General features: G+C 48.8%; 1 protein-coding gene across 1 annotated transcript; it reads right to left on the reverse strand.

The window, feature by feature from the left end:
- Positions 1–4,042: 4,042 nt before the first annotated feature.
- MEX3A (mex-3 RNA binding family member A) lies at positions 4,043–11,077 on the reverse strand. Its single transcript, XM_072637847.1, has 2 exons — positions 10,151–11,077; positions 4,043–5,625 (listed from the first exon to the last, which is right to left on the reverse strand). The coding sequence occupies exons 1-2, from the start codon at positions 10,602–10,604 to the stop codon at positions 4,496–4,498; spliced, it is 1,584 nt and encodes a 527-aa protein (XP_072493948.1). The 5' UTR covers positions 10,605–11,077; the 3' UTR covers positions 4,043–4,495.
- Between the last annotated feature and the right edge of the window lie 3,182 nt (positions 11,078–14,259).

Below are 14,259 nucleotides of genomic sequence, written 5' to 3' on the forward strand. Positions count from 1 at the left end.
CCTTCTCAAGGCACAGGGAGGGAGAGAGCTACTCCTTCACCTAACCCCATCCTGTGGTGGAGGAGGAAGGGAGGGAAAGGGCCTGATTTGATTAGGGGTTGAGGGGAGGCAAGGACTAAAGAAATGAGTTTCCTTTTCGATGCAAGCCTCAAAAGGTTAAGTGAACCAGGGCCCCTGTTTTGGAACATGAGGTGAGAAGGGTACTTTTGAGACTTGCTTCCCCTAGCTGGCTCACTCCACTGACACCCCAACCTAAAGATCATGAATATGGCTGAACCAGAGAGGGGCGGCAGGGTCCTTCTGAGGTTATTGTCCTTCGCCTGCTTCTGTACCAGTTGGCTCTGGTTTGGCCCATTTACAGTGTGGCTGTCATCAGGGATGGAGAAACCTTAAGCCTAATACCCAAGTGGAAGTCCTTCCTAAAAATTGAACATCCATTCCTCTTACTGTAGTGCTGGTTTATTTTAAAGGGTGTGGGTAGGGGGAGAATTGAGGAGGAAGGGCATTCCAGGCCCAATGGAACGCTGCAGTTCCTTGAATCTCACAAGACAAAGGTGGAGTTGGAGATGACCTGAAGTGGAACCTTTGGGACTGTGATAAATGGACAGGTTGGGGGGTGGGGTGGGGTGGAGAAGACAAAGGGGCAGATGGTGATATACTAGGGAAAGGGTCTAAACTGAAAGTAAGTGGGATGGAGATCAAACTTTCAGAAGGACTTCCCACATTTGAAATTGGGAGAGGCTAGCACTGAATGGATTTGGGCAGCGTTCTCTTCTTTCAAGATCAAGAAGAGAGACCCTTTGAAATGGGCTAATGTAATGGCCTGCCAGATGTGGGAACAGAGAGCAGGACCTAATGGTCCCTCCATAGTTTTCAGGGATGGTGGAATACAAGAGTGAAGGAAGAACTAAAGAATTGCCTCCCCTGTGCCCCTCATCCAGTCCAGCCTCATCTAGTTCCAAGATCAGTTTCTATCCTTCCAAGGAGTCTCCAAAACCTCCTGTACACCCAAACCCTAATTTACCCTGCAAATGGAAAACAGGAATTTTCAGAATTAACTCCCTCCCTTCCCTACCCTCCCCCCCTGAAGTCCTAAGTCTAGCCAGGAAACTGCCCTCACTGGGTATCTGAAGATGGGAGGGACTCAGGGTAGACATGGCCACCTCTCCCTCCTCTATTTTCCTTTTCTTTATGTCTTTTATACATTCTACTGGACCCAGAGGTCCTCAATGCTACTAAACTTTAAGCTATCTGTATATCATCTACTCAGTAACTAGTAATTCTCTCTCTCTCTCTCTTTTCTCTAGGATTATATGAAATAAATTTGAATTATTATTAATAATTATTATTTTGTAGTAATTTTTTTCTTTTAAACCCCTCAGCTTCTCTTTCTTCTCTCTTGTTTTTTGGTTAAAAAAAAAGTCTATTTCTCTTGAATCTTCTCACCCTTCTCCCTCGCTTAGGGTCCCCCCACCTCAGTTGGGATCCCCTCCTTTCCTGCATTGTTCCCATAACCCCCTGGTCGAAGTGTGGGGGTACACTGGAGAGTTCCTTGTCTTCTCATTCTCTATTTCTTGTTCATCCCCTACTTTGTCTGGCTCAGCCTGGCTAGCCCCAGTGGGGGGAGCGGGGTGTGGGGGGAGGTATGGGGATGGGAGAGCCCACTGAATGAAACTAAATCATTTGCACCAATTGGTGACTCTCCCAGAAGAATGGCCAAGGAGAGGGGATTAATTCCTCAACCTAACTTTCTCCCCTGCCTCCTCTCCCACATTCTGGGAGGGGTCAGGCCTGCTTTAAACACCTCTAAAACACCCTCTGGAAAACCAAATGACATACCCCACCCCCTGAAAAAAATGGGGAAAAGAAAAAGGAACATAAACCCAAACATATATTAAAAACACTTTTTAAGCTTTAACTCTGAATACAAATGTATTATTTTTTCTTCTTCTCTCCCTACATATATTCTAAACCTTCTAAAGTTTTTTTATTTTTTTAAGGATCACTTTATCATAAAATAAAATATCCTTCTCATATAATAAATTACCTAATAAAAAGTCTTTTTTTTCCATATTAGCCCAGGTTCTTTGCTACATTTATATGGTAATAAACGCCTTTATTAAAATAGAATATTAAATTATAAAGAACTGCTTTTTTTTGCTATTTTGTTTTCTCCTCTGTATTGGACACCTCTCACTTGCTCTCCTGCCTCTCCGGTTTTGTCTCTCTCTGTGTTTAAGTTTATTTCTAGGTTTAGCTCGAGAAGTAGGGGGGCTGGATTGGGTTTTTCGAGCTCTCTAGATTAACAGTCTTCTGCCTTTATGGGATAAGGGATGGAAGGGGGCAAGGGGTGGAGATAGACAGCCCTTCTTCCCACCCCACCCCCAACCCCCACCCCCGATAACCGAGGGTCCCAATTTGGTTTTGGTTGCTATTGTACAGACGCATCTTGGGATGGCTCATGACCATGAGAAGGATGGAAGTTATCACAGTATGGATTTTTTTATATATATATATCTTATTCCTTTCCCTTTCTTGATTTGGGGTAGGAAAGGGGAGAAGAGGAGGAAGATTAGTTAATTTATGATAGGGGGAAGGAGAGAAAGGAGTTTTTCCCTGCCTCCCTATCTCTCCACCTCCTTACAAAGCAGGAAGTGGTTAGAGATTACTCAATAGTCCCACCCCATTATATACAAGGGTCCCTGGGTTCACCTAGGACTCTCACTCTCCTGCCCCTTCCCCAGCCTGGCCAGCAGAACCAGGGGAGTGTCAAGAGGTCAACAGCAGCCCTGATATGGGCGATGAGGGAGGGGGAAAGGTGATATATCAAATTCTCTCTCCCAACTAGATAATCCTCAGAACAGCTCCCAGTGAGTGGTCCCCTCCCCAACATCCTACATGGCTCCCTCTTCAAGTCACCTTCCCATGCCCACACTGTTGGACAGGGGACTTGGAGCTCAGCACAATGAATGAAGATAGAAAAATGGCAGGAGCACATATCCCCACAACTGGATAGGGTTCTCACTCTTCTCCTTCCACAGTTTTCTGCCCCTATGAGGTCACAGAACAATTAGGATCCCCAACTATGGGGGCATCAGTTTTCATTCCTTCCCTCTCCAGGCCACCGCCAACCAATCATTCCCCTCAGATGAATGCCATACCCCCCACAACAGATACACAAATTTAATGCCAACAGATGGTCAAGGAGTGGAGGTGCTCCTCCCTAATGCCCCTCAGAAGCCTGGTGATGCTGAAGAAAGAAGGGTTAGTTTCTCTTGGGCATTCAGAGTTTTTCTTTGTAGGAGGGGAGAGAGGGGAGGCTCTGAGCAGTGGCAGGGGTGGCAGTGGGAATGGAAAGCAGTTGGTGAGATCTAGTAAATGGGAATGTGAAAGGGTCATGGAGGCATACTCTCTCCCCCCCTACCCCAACTCCATTCAGAGGAACATGGCTTCCCAAAAGCTGAGCTTAACTAGAGGAAAGGAAACGGCAAGGGAGGAAAGAAATGACAGGGGATAGAAAGAAAGGAGATGAAAAAGACAGGAGAGAAAGAGTGAGACAGAGAGGAGAGAGTGACAAGGGTGGATGGAGGCATATAAAAGTAGAGCAGAAATGAAGAGAGGAAGGAGAAATAGCAGAGGGAAAGACGAGAGAGAAAAGGACAAGTATATGAAAGTAAGAGCTAAGGGAGAAAGAGACATCCCCACTTGTTCCTCTAACTCAGTGCTTATTGTAGGGGATACCTTAATTCCCAAACCCTAGCCCCATCATTATTCTCTCCCCAACAATCTTCTAAAAAATACTGTAGTGGAGAGAAGAAGAGGGGAGAGATGGAATGCCCCATGACAGGTTTCCCCTTCTGCCCTACCCCAAAACAAAGTTCATCCAAAGTAGGATGGTAGGGAAAGCCCAGGAGTTGAGATTCCCTAAATATATGTGTATCTTTTGGGAGGTAAGGGTGGGAAAAGGTGACAAGGGTTAGAGTAGATTAAGAGGTCAGAGGCTGGAGGTCAGGAATTATGGGGTAGGGGAATGAAAGCATTCTGGGTTTTACGGGTTTAATAGTCCTTCCAGATTCAGATGGTGTCTTTACTTCTCATTCCCTGTCTTCCCAACAATCACTGAGGAAAGGGAAAGGGTGGCTTAGTGAAAGGAGGGATTGGGGTGATGAGAAGAGGCAAAAACTCTTGCCCCTGCAAAATATAAAAGGTTCTCTTAGCTGCTTCCAGATTTGAGGGTCTATTGAGGTATCAGAGTTGTAACTCTCAAGGGAATGTCATTCATTCCCAGCATGCCCCTCCCTTATCTCCCCACCATGAGGCATTGGGAGGGCATAAAGACCCACGTCCTACCCTGCTCCCAAAGGACTTCCTCCTCCCAAATCCCAAAGCAGGGATATTTAAATACCCTGCCCCCACAAGATTGCCAATTTCTAAAGGACCCTGGTGGAAAAATCAGTCCAAAGCAGGGAGGGAAGCCAAAACCAGGGAGGGGTATTTAGGAGAATATTCGGATGGCTTGTGTGGCTGTGATGTGACAAACAGGGCACTCAGGATCGGTTCTCTCGCAGATGCGTACAGCACACTCCATGCAGAAGAGGTTGTGTCCACAAGGGACCAGTGCTGCTGTGACCTCACTCTCGAAGCACACCATACAGTCCCGCCCGCCCCCTGCTCCAGCTGGGCTCCTCAGCCCACCACCCCCAAGTTTGGAGAAACCCTGGAGGGGTTCCCCAGGTGGTCGCCTTGGAAGCCCGGCCAGCTCTGGGACGGCTGATGATGCTGATGCAGGGGCTGGTGACCGGTGTGACCCTGGGGGACCAGCCCGGGCCTTGGCTGAAGAGGATGAAGATGAGGAGGCTGAGGAGAAAAGGACAGAGGCGGGGGTGGCATTCTCCTGGCCAGCCCAGAGTGGAGGACTAGTCTCAGCCACACTATAGTACACATCCTGCTTGCCAACCCCATAGCCAGGAAACAGGTAGCCACCATAGCTAAAGTCACCTCCCTGTTCCCCAAGCCGTGGAGCCTCGAATCCTGACTCCACACCACATTCTCCAATACAACCCAGGCTGTTCTGTCGGAAGGTGGAGAGGGGTTTGCACCCTGGTGGGTGAACTCTCCAGGCCTCAGAATAGCGGCTCTCCAGAGCAGGGTCAGGGCTACCTGACAGAAAGTCATTCTCATTGTTATACTCAAGAATCTTGCCAGTGCGAACAGCAATATGGGTCTCAATCTCCTCTCGTGCTCGTTCCACGTTGCCTGGTGCACCAGTGATTTCAAAGACAGGGTCTCGGTCCCGGCTGGGGGTGATGATGTAAGTGTTAGTCTGCTGCTGGATCCTCTTGATGGTGGCCCCCTTGGGCCCAACCACTAATCCTACCACACGATATGGTACTCGAACCCGAATGGTGACCTGGCCAGGGAGAGCTGGTGCTACTCCAAAGGCAGCACCCGACTTGTTTCTAGAGGCCCGGATCATAGAGAAGTGCTCAGCTGCTGAAATGATCTCCCGTCGGGCAGTGGCCACATCCTCCCGGCGTCCAGTTACCATAAATACCGGCTCTTCACCTCGCACAGGGGTCTTGATGTAGGTGTTGGTCTTTGCTCGTAGGGCCTTGATCTTGCAGCCTGATGGAAAAGGAAATAGAGAGTAGGGAAAAAATATGGGGGACTTTATTAGGACAGAAAGTTAGGATTAATCTGGGCCAAAAATAGAACACTCAGGGGATAGTGACCCCTTAATATTTTCATTTGTTCTCAATACATCCATAGTCTCTCCTAATCCTTTAAAGGACCCCCAATCTATTACTCTTCCCCAATTCCAACAATTGACTCTAAATCCATTGATCTTCCCAATCCACTAATTAACCCTCACCTCACCAATGACCCCCTAAGTTCATTCAGTGACCTTTCTAAACCACCCACTGACTTCTTATTTTCCTAATAACCTTCCTAATATATTCACCATGTTCTCAAATTACTCACAGACCCACTGGACCTAAAATCCCCACACTGACCTCTCTCATAATCCACCCACTAATCTACCCAAGCCTACACATTGGGCTTTGGTCAGTACTCATTGATCTTTCAATTTGCACAATGGATCCCCAGTCTATCTATTGACCCTCAATCTATTCAACGATCCCCCCAAATACTCATTGATTCCAAATCTACTCATAAATCACAAATTTCCACACACACACATCAGCTTCCAATCTATTCACTGACCCCTAAAATGCTCATGATCCCCAAATTAGTTTACCTACTGGCTCCCTATCTATCCAGTAACCCTTCAGACTACTCACTGAGCCTCTAATCTAGTAGATTTTCCCATCTACTTTTTACCTACTGCCCCCCAATCTACTTGCTGATCTTCCAGTTCACCTGATAGCTCCCCAAAGCTCTTAAATGAGCTTCTAAAAATCTATTAATCTCCTATTTCCAGTCACTGATATCCCAATCTATCCACTGACCTCTAGTCCAATGAAAGACCCTTTGCAACTCACTCAGACCCCCCCATGTACTCACTGTCTCCCCCTGCTGATCTTTGCCTACTCTCCAGTCTAGTCACTTATGTTCTGATTTAGCTCTGACCCCTGTATATTCCCACATCCATGCAGAGTTTGCAGAAATAAACAGACCCAGGCAAAAGAAAGAAATGAGCCTGGGCCAGGGATAGGGAATCTGTGGCCTCGAGGCCACATGCGGACCTCTAGGCCCTCAAGTACAGCCCTTACTGGTTACAGAAGAGTGAGAGAAGTGATAAAAGATGTTATCTCAGGAGTACAATTTCTGTGCACTCCCCCCCCCCCCTTTCATAAAGAATAATGAGGGAAGAGCAGGGGTCGGGATGTATGTATGTGTGGTAAGACAAAGTAAGGTGGATGGATCTCCCCTACAAGTCTTCATCAGCTTTGGGGTTGGGGGTTAGATGAGAAGTGTTATACCTGTGAGGTTGGGTACAAAACAGGGAGAACAAGACAGAAGCAGAAACAAAGGGACAAAGAGGGAGAAGGAAAGGAAAGGTAAGTGTGTGTGTGTTTGTGTGTGTGTGGGGGGGTAGGCACCTAAACTAAGGGCCCACCCCTCACCCTCACCGGAGGACTAGAGAATCTCTTATCTCTGCATGTCAATTACCTCCTTCTGTGGAGGAGATATGAATACACAGTGAACAAACAGGACACTTGGTATGAACATCTCAGACACGGATGCTTCCCTAGTCCCCTACACAAATCACATACAGTTCACTACACTGGTGCGCAAGTTACACACACAATTTACACTGACACATATAAAAACACACACGGACTCAAAATTCACATCCGATAACCCCGATACATACATAAAAAATACACATGTTCAAGCAACCCACAGTTATCAACCATGTATCTAAGATAAAGCCAAAAGATGCTCTCATAGATACTCTTGTTACACACAACATTCACACACCATAGACACATCCATGTTCTCCCTCATCCCAATGCAAACACATCACATTTTGAAACATATACAAAATTTCCCATACATCGGTGCACCCTATTTTCTGGATTTCAAGAAGCCCAGATAGACCCTATGAGCCCTTTCCCCACTGCCTTGACTTTCCCTGACTTTTAACTGACTAGTTCTCATTTTCACTGGCTGTCCCCCATGCTTTCAATCGTCTCCCTCCTAATCTCCACCTCCTGCCTTCCCTAGCTTCCTGCAGGACCCAGCTAAACTCTCATCTCCTGCCAGAAGGCTTTCCCAATTCCCCTTAATGCTAGGCTCTCCCTCTTGAGATTACCTACAATCTACCCTGTCTATAGTTTGTTTGGACACAGTTGTTTACATGATGTCTCCCCCATTAATCTGGGAGCTCTTTGAGAGCAGAGACTGTCTTTTCCCTTTCTTTGTATTCCCCAGAGCTTAGCACAGTGCCTGGCACATAAGAGGCATTTAATAAATTCTTCTTGACTTGACTCTAATACCCTCAGATCAAAGTCACTGATTAACTCCCAATTTACTGGTTCTTCCACAGCCCTAGTTCATAGTTCTTCTGTCTCCCTGTGTCCTACTCCAGACAACCTCTTCCTACAAGCTAGTTTAACTAGGAAGACTGGGAAACAGTCTTTTTTATCTTCTCTACCTATTTGCTACTGAGCTCCCTATCCCATCTACTTTAATATTCATAGTTATTTATTCTGTATGCAGGGAGACTTGGAAAATGATGAGGAATTTCCTTCCTTAGCACCTCTGCTCAGAGGCAGTGGGATGGCTGCAATGACCTTTGAAGGAACACAAGTATCTCACTTCAGGACATGGAACTTAAGTATGATGGGACACCTTACCAAAGAGTATAGGGGAAAAAGGAGAAGCAAGGATCTAGGAACAAGAGGTAGAGATCCTGGAGCTAGGAAGCTGTCAGAGGTGGGTGGGGGTGGAGTGGAGGGAGTAGCTGAAAAGAGATGAAAGGAGACACCACATGAAGGGGATTCTTTGGATGTGAAGACTTACTTTGGGTTCAAGATAGACAGGAAGGGATTGGTGCTACAGCAGGAGGCATAGAGGTTAGACTGAAGGGATGGCTTCCTGACTGTCAGGAGTTGAGTGAATCCCCTATCCTTTCAGAACTGGAGACTTTCTCCTAGTCCAACTTGAGGATTGGCCCATATGATATAGAGGCAGAGAAAAAAAAAATCTCATGGGGATCCAGCCAGTCTGGGGAGCTTCTCAAAATTCCCCCTCTCTGAGAAAATGTGTCAGCCTCCCAATCCTACAATCCCACTTCTCTGGATTTCTCTGTTCTGAACACAACAGAAAACTCAACTTTCTAAACCAGCATTCCCAAAGAGATAGCACCTGATCTGGGGAAGGTGGGATGAAAAAAGACTCCATACTTCTACTTAGTTCTCCATCATAAATCTGTCCCTTAAATCCTCACCTCCAAGGGTGGAGTTTTTAAAATTAGGACTAACCAAGACTCCGATGCTTTTGCCACCCCCCACCCAGCTCCCAGTCAGAGTCCTACCCCTCTATTGTTTCCAAGGCTTGGGACAGCCCCACCTCCTCTCCTCTTCCCTCTCCCCTCCAAGTCCCTTTGCAATTTCCAGATCCACCCCCTCCCTCCCAGAGGAAAACCTGCAGAAGGAAGGATCCCCCAAGACCCCTGTTTGCTCATTCTGGGACTCTTCCTATCTCCCAACTCTCAGCTTAGGGATGCTAGAGAGGAGGGTGTGGTAGAGACACACAACACTAGGTTGATTCTGCAAATCGACCCCCCCAGCTCAGGTTCAACTCCTCCCCCGAGCCCAATTTCTCCAGACGTCGGTCTCTAGCTCCCGTTTCCCAGAACCCCCATTTTCTCACTCCACCCGCAGCAAACCCACTCCTCAGGCTCCTCCTGTCACCCCTGGGCTTGCCAACCCAGAACAAAAGCTAGAGCAAGAGAAGGAGAGAAGGAGGAGGGGTGGGGGACAGGACCAGGATTCAAGGCCCAGGACCTCCTTAGAGGGAGCCCCCACCCCATGCCGCCCCCAGCCCAGCCTTCGAACTTTGGTGGAGAGGTGATCTGAAGCCCCCACATCCTATAGTCTATGCACCCCCACCCACCCTTCCACTGCCCCTCCCCCAGGTTCCAGCCCTTCCCCCCCAGCCACACCCCCTTCCATTCCAACACTCACTCCAACAAAGAGACACCCAGTCCCAGCTTCCCAGGCTTCATCTCCCCCAAAAGTATGTAACTCAGGGGGCCAGAGAGATTGCAGAGCACCCCTCCTCTAATCTCCGCCCACTTGCCAAGGGGGAGTAGGTGCAAAGGAGTGCCTATCCCCACATTCCTCTAGCTTTTCCAGCTCAGAAGGGACACCCCTTCTGAGAATCCAGTCTGGGTTGCAAGACCACTAAACCCTACTCCCTCGTCTTTAGAATTTCTTTGTCTTAGGGGAGAATCTAGGGGGTGCCCCGAAACGATCCCAGTGGGGATCAGAAGGGAACTTTATGTCACTTGGAAATTGGGGGCGGAGGCGGGTCCCCCTTTGTGGCGAAGGGATGGAGCTAGGTACTGGGGAGGGGGGAATGAACTTTTCCTGGCCCGGGAGGAGGATGCTGGCATGGGCGGGAGGGGAGCAGGCAGGGATGCCAGGGTCCCAGTGCCTCCCCCCTTTCCCCCACTTACCTTGTCTGCCCACGATCTCCGCCACGTGTTCCGATGTGGGCACGGGGACACACTCCGTGGTGTTGCTGCTACTCTTGAGCCGCAGCTCGGCCTCTTTGTACAGGGCGCAGAGCTTGGCATCGCCTGCCCCTTTAGGGGCCGCCGGGGGCTGGGGCGGCTGGGCCGGGGGGGCCGCCGGAGGGGCCGCCGGGGGCGCTGGGGGTGGCGGCGGCGGGGCAGGCTGAGGGGGGGCAGTTGGCGGGGCGGAGGCATTGCCCCCCCCACCTCCCCCGTCCTCCCCCGCCGTGGGGGCGGGGGGCTCCCCCAAACCAAGGAGGCAGAGTTGATCCAGGGCGAGCTGGAGGGCCCGCTCGTCTTCCAGGAGACCCCGGTCCTTCGCGCTCCCTCCGAAACATCCCAGTTCCCCAAATCCCCCATTTCTTTCCATTATTCCAGATACCACTAGACTAGGCATGGCGAAACAAAAGCGGAGAGAGAGGGAGAGAGGGAGAGAGAGGGGGAGAAAGGGGGGGAAAGGGAGAGAGGGAGAAAGGGAGAGAGGGAGAGAGGGAGAGGGAGAGGGGGAGAGAAAGAGAGAGAGAGAAAGAGAGAGAGAGAGAGAGAGAGAGAGAGAGAGAGGTGGAAGGGGAGGGGAAGGGAGAGGAGGGGGTGTGTGGTGTGGGGAGGGGGGAACAAAGAACTGGGGAGGGGGTGAAGAAAGCAAGATAGAAAGATAGACCCTCCCCCTGCGCCCCCCTCCCCAAACACCCTGTAATCCTACTCCCCTCTCCCCCAGCCCCCTGAGGGGGGTGGGGGGAGTTGTAGCAAATTCAAGAGAGCTGCTTTCTTCCCCTCTCTGGGGGTGAAGGTGGAGGTAGCAGGGGAGCGGGGGGGGTTGCGGGATCTCTGCCCCCACCCCACCCGCTTCGGATCCAGAGTCTCTAGACGCTCACAGTCCAGACGCCCCCCAGTCTAGGTTCCCAGCACCAAGCCCCCCAGCGGCTCTCCGTCGCCCCCAATAGAGCCCAGCCCCTTCCAGCTCTCAAACTCTTTTGTTTTAAATGAACTGGATAGAGCAGCATGGGACTGACTGGGGGAGGGGGAGGGGGCGGAGGCCCCGAGGGATGCTGGGAATTGTAGTTTTTCCAATCCAGCTCAGCGCGGGGTGGGCGGGGGAGGGACTGGGGGAACGCATTTCTTGAACCAAGCAAAAGAAAGATGCGCCCTGCAGCCGCAGCTCAGAAGCGGAGGAAAGGAAGCCTCTTTGGTGGGGTGGGGTGGCCGAAAGCGGACGGAAGACGGTGCTATGATTTTGCCAAGAGGGTGTGTGAACAAACAGCTCATGTTTGCAAAAGGCAAACGTTCTTCCCCTCCTTTCTTCCCAACACCCCCTCCCCATCCTCCTCCACCCCAGCCCAGGTCCATCTTTCTTATGGAAATGAGGGAAGGCAGGAGGCAGGCCTGGAAGGAGGGAGGGGGAAACTGGGAGCAGGGAGCGGTCCGTCTCCGTCACTGCGGCTTTCTCTCTCTCCCCTCTCCTTCTCCCTTTCTTTCTCTCCGTCTCTCTCTCTCCCTCTCTCCCGCGCTCTCACCCAGAACTAGATCCCGGATTCTGGCCTCCGTTCCATGTTCCCTGCAGAGACAAAGCCGAGATATGTGGAGAGGCGGGCTCCGTGGACTGTGGATTGGGGGGCGGGGGAGAGAGGGAGAGGCAGAGTGGGCCAGGCTGGCTGGAATGGGGGACCGCAGACCCAGGACGGGAGACTTCGTAGTCTCCAGACCTTCAGCTCACATCTTCGCAAGTTGGGGGACTCAAGAGAAGTCACCTACAAGCAGCAGAAAGGTGAGTTGATCAGTTTCCTTGGGGAATCTGACTGTGGTTAAAATTTGTGGAGTCCTCTTTGGAGAGCCAGGAACAAGCTGAAAAGAAATTGAGGGGGCTGGTTAAAGGGGAATTGGATGAGGGGAGATGGAGAGAAAGAGAGGACAGAGAGAAGCAAAAGATGTGATAGCTGGGAACCCAGGCTTTCAGACCTTGATCTTGAAGACAACTGAAAAGCAGAGATCAGCACTTTCTTCCCCATCATTAAACCCTTAGTATTCAACTTTTCTTCCTCCTTCACTGGACCTTGAGTCCCAGGTCAGGCCTTTGAGTTCTTTGACAGAATTAAAGTAGGGGGATTTGGGGGGAGGATGGGATCGCTTGCCCCTAGCATTCCCCTCTTTTCATTCTGAAAGAACTACGAACTCCCCTAGAAAGGGGGGGTGGGGTGGGGAAATGTAATTGCAGCATGAGAGATCTAGGTCAGATAGACTTAAAAAGAACTTTTGAACTAGGTAATTCAGAATTGAGCCAGGGAGAGATGTTTCTTCTAGAGGGCTTTAAAAATAAAGGTCTTCTCAGATGATTGGTGAAGAATGTGCTAACTATATTAATTCAACAAGGGATATTTATTAAATGCACTCTATCTAATTGTGGCAGAGATTCAAAGTTTAGATAAGACATAGTCCCTGGGGGAACCCATGGAGTTTATAATCCAGCAGAGAGATAATAGCTAACATATATATAGCACTTCAGAGTTTACAAAGCGTTTTGCATATATTTTCTCCGGGGTGGGGAACCTTTGGCCTCAGGCCACTTGTGGCCCTTTAGGTCCTCAAATTCTGCCCTAGACTGAATCCAAACTTTACGGAACAAATCCCCTTAAAGGATCCCCTAAAAAAAAGGAATCCTCTAAAAGAATTTGTTCTGTGAAGTTTGGATTCAAAGGAACTTGAGGATCTAGAGGGCCACATGTGGCCTTGAGGCCACAGGTTCAGATCCCCTTGACAATTCTGTGAAGTAGGTGCTATTAAGATGAGGAAACCAAGAATGGGAGAGGTTAAAGTAACTTGCTCAGAGTTAGACAAGCTGGTAAGGGATTGAGGTGGGATTCAAATTTTGGTGTTCTGATGATGCTAAGACCAACATTTTATCCACTGTGCCAAGCTGCCTCTCTGGAGGATGCAGATACAGACACATGAACTATACATTACATACTAAGGACATTAGTAGAGTGTTGCAAAACAAAGTGTTATATGAAGTCTGAGAGAGAAGGTTTCTCATGTTGTGTATTGGGTGTGGGGAGTGAGGCAGGATGGGGCAGTGAGAAGATTAGTGAAGTCTTAGAATATGATTGAAAAGGACTCCAGAGGGAATCTAGTTATTCAACCTCCATTTTAAAGACCAAGAAGTAACCCATTCCACTTTTACACTGCACTAATTGTTCATAAAATTTAGGCATACATCAAACCGAAACTGTCTCTCTGCAGTTTCCTCCCATTGCTTCCATTTCAGCGGTCCAAGGCCAAACAGCAGAAATCTCATCTCTCTTTCATACAACAGCCTTTCAAATGCTTGAAGAGAGCTATCAAGTCCCACTTATGTCTTGTCTTCTCTTGGCAAAATATCACCAGTTCTTTGATCTGTTCCACATATGGTATGCTCTACAGCCCCCTCACCATCCATTCTTGTTGCCCATGTCTGAACAGGCTCCAGTTTTTCAAGGTTCTTTCTGTAAAGAGTTATTATCCATAGGTGGGATAGGGGAAAAGTTTGCAGAGTAAGTAGCATTTGAATTGGGCTTTAAAGGATGAGTAAGGATTAAATGGGCAAAAAGGTGGAGAGGGCACAGAGGACAGTAAGAACAAAGGCTAAGTGCAGTAAATTTTCCATGGGGAGTAAGGGTGATTTGATTAGAGCATAGATAGCATGCATGAAAAGGAATTTAAGACTGAATAGAGTGGCACCACTTTGTGGAGGGCCTTGAATGCCAGGAAAAGGAATTTGAACTTTACTAAGTAGACAATAAGGAACCATTGATTTTTTTTTTAACAGAAGAGTGAAATGATCAGTGAAATCTAGATGTTTCCCTTTTGATACTTCCTAGGACCTGAAATGGGACTGGGCCAGTTAGAAATTTAGCAACCTGATGTCTGAATCTCTTTTGGATTTATTTCAGGATGGAGAGGGTCAGAGCTGTATTCTGTCTCTATAGAGACAAGCTCCAAGAATGGATTGCTGTAGCAGTTGCTTTGAAAGAGAATAAAAATGAGCACCTGTGGAACTCAGGAGTGAAGGGAGAGATGAG

This window comes from Notamacropus eugenii, chromosome 2, assembly GCF_028372415.1.
Source record: "Notamacropus eugenii isolate mMacEug1 chromosome 2, mMacEug1.pri_v2, whole genome shotgun sequence".
Taxonomy (NCBI): Eukaryota; Metazoa; Chordata; class Mammalia; order Diprotodontia; family Macropodidae; genus Notamacropus; species Notamacropus eugenii.

Coding starts and splice junctions, on each gene's coding strand:
- MEX3A (XM_072637847.1), bottom strand. CDS start 10,604: ATGCCTAGTCTAGTGGTATCTGGAATAATGGAAAGAAATGGGGGATTT. Junction 5,626..10,150: donor GGAGATCGTGGGCAGACAAG/GTAAGTGGGGGA, acceptor CTTTTCCATCAG/GCTGCAAGATCAAGGCCCTA.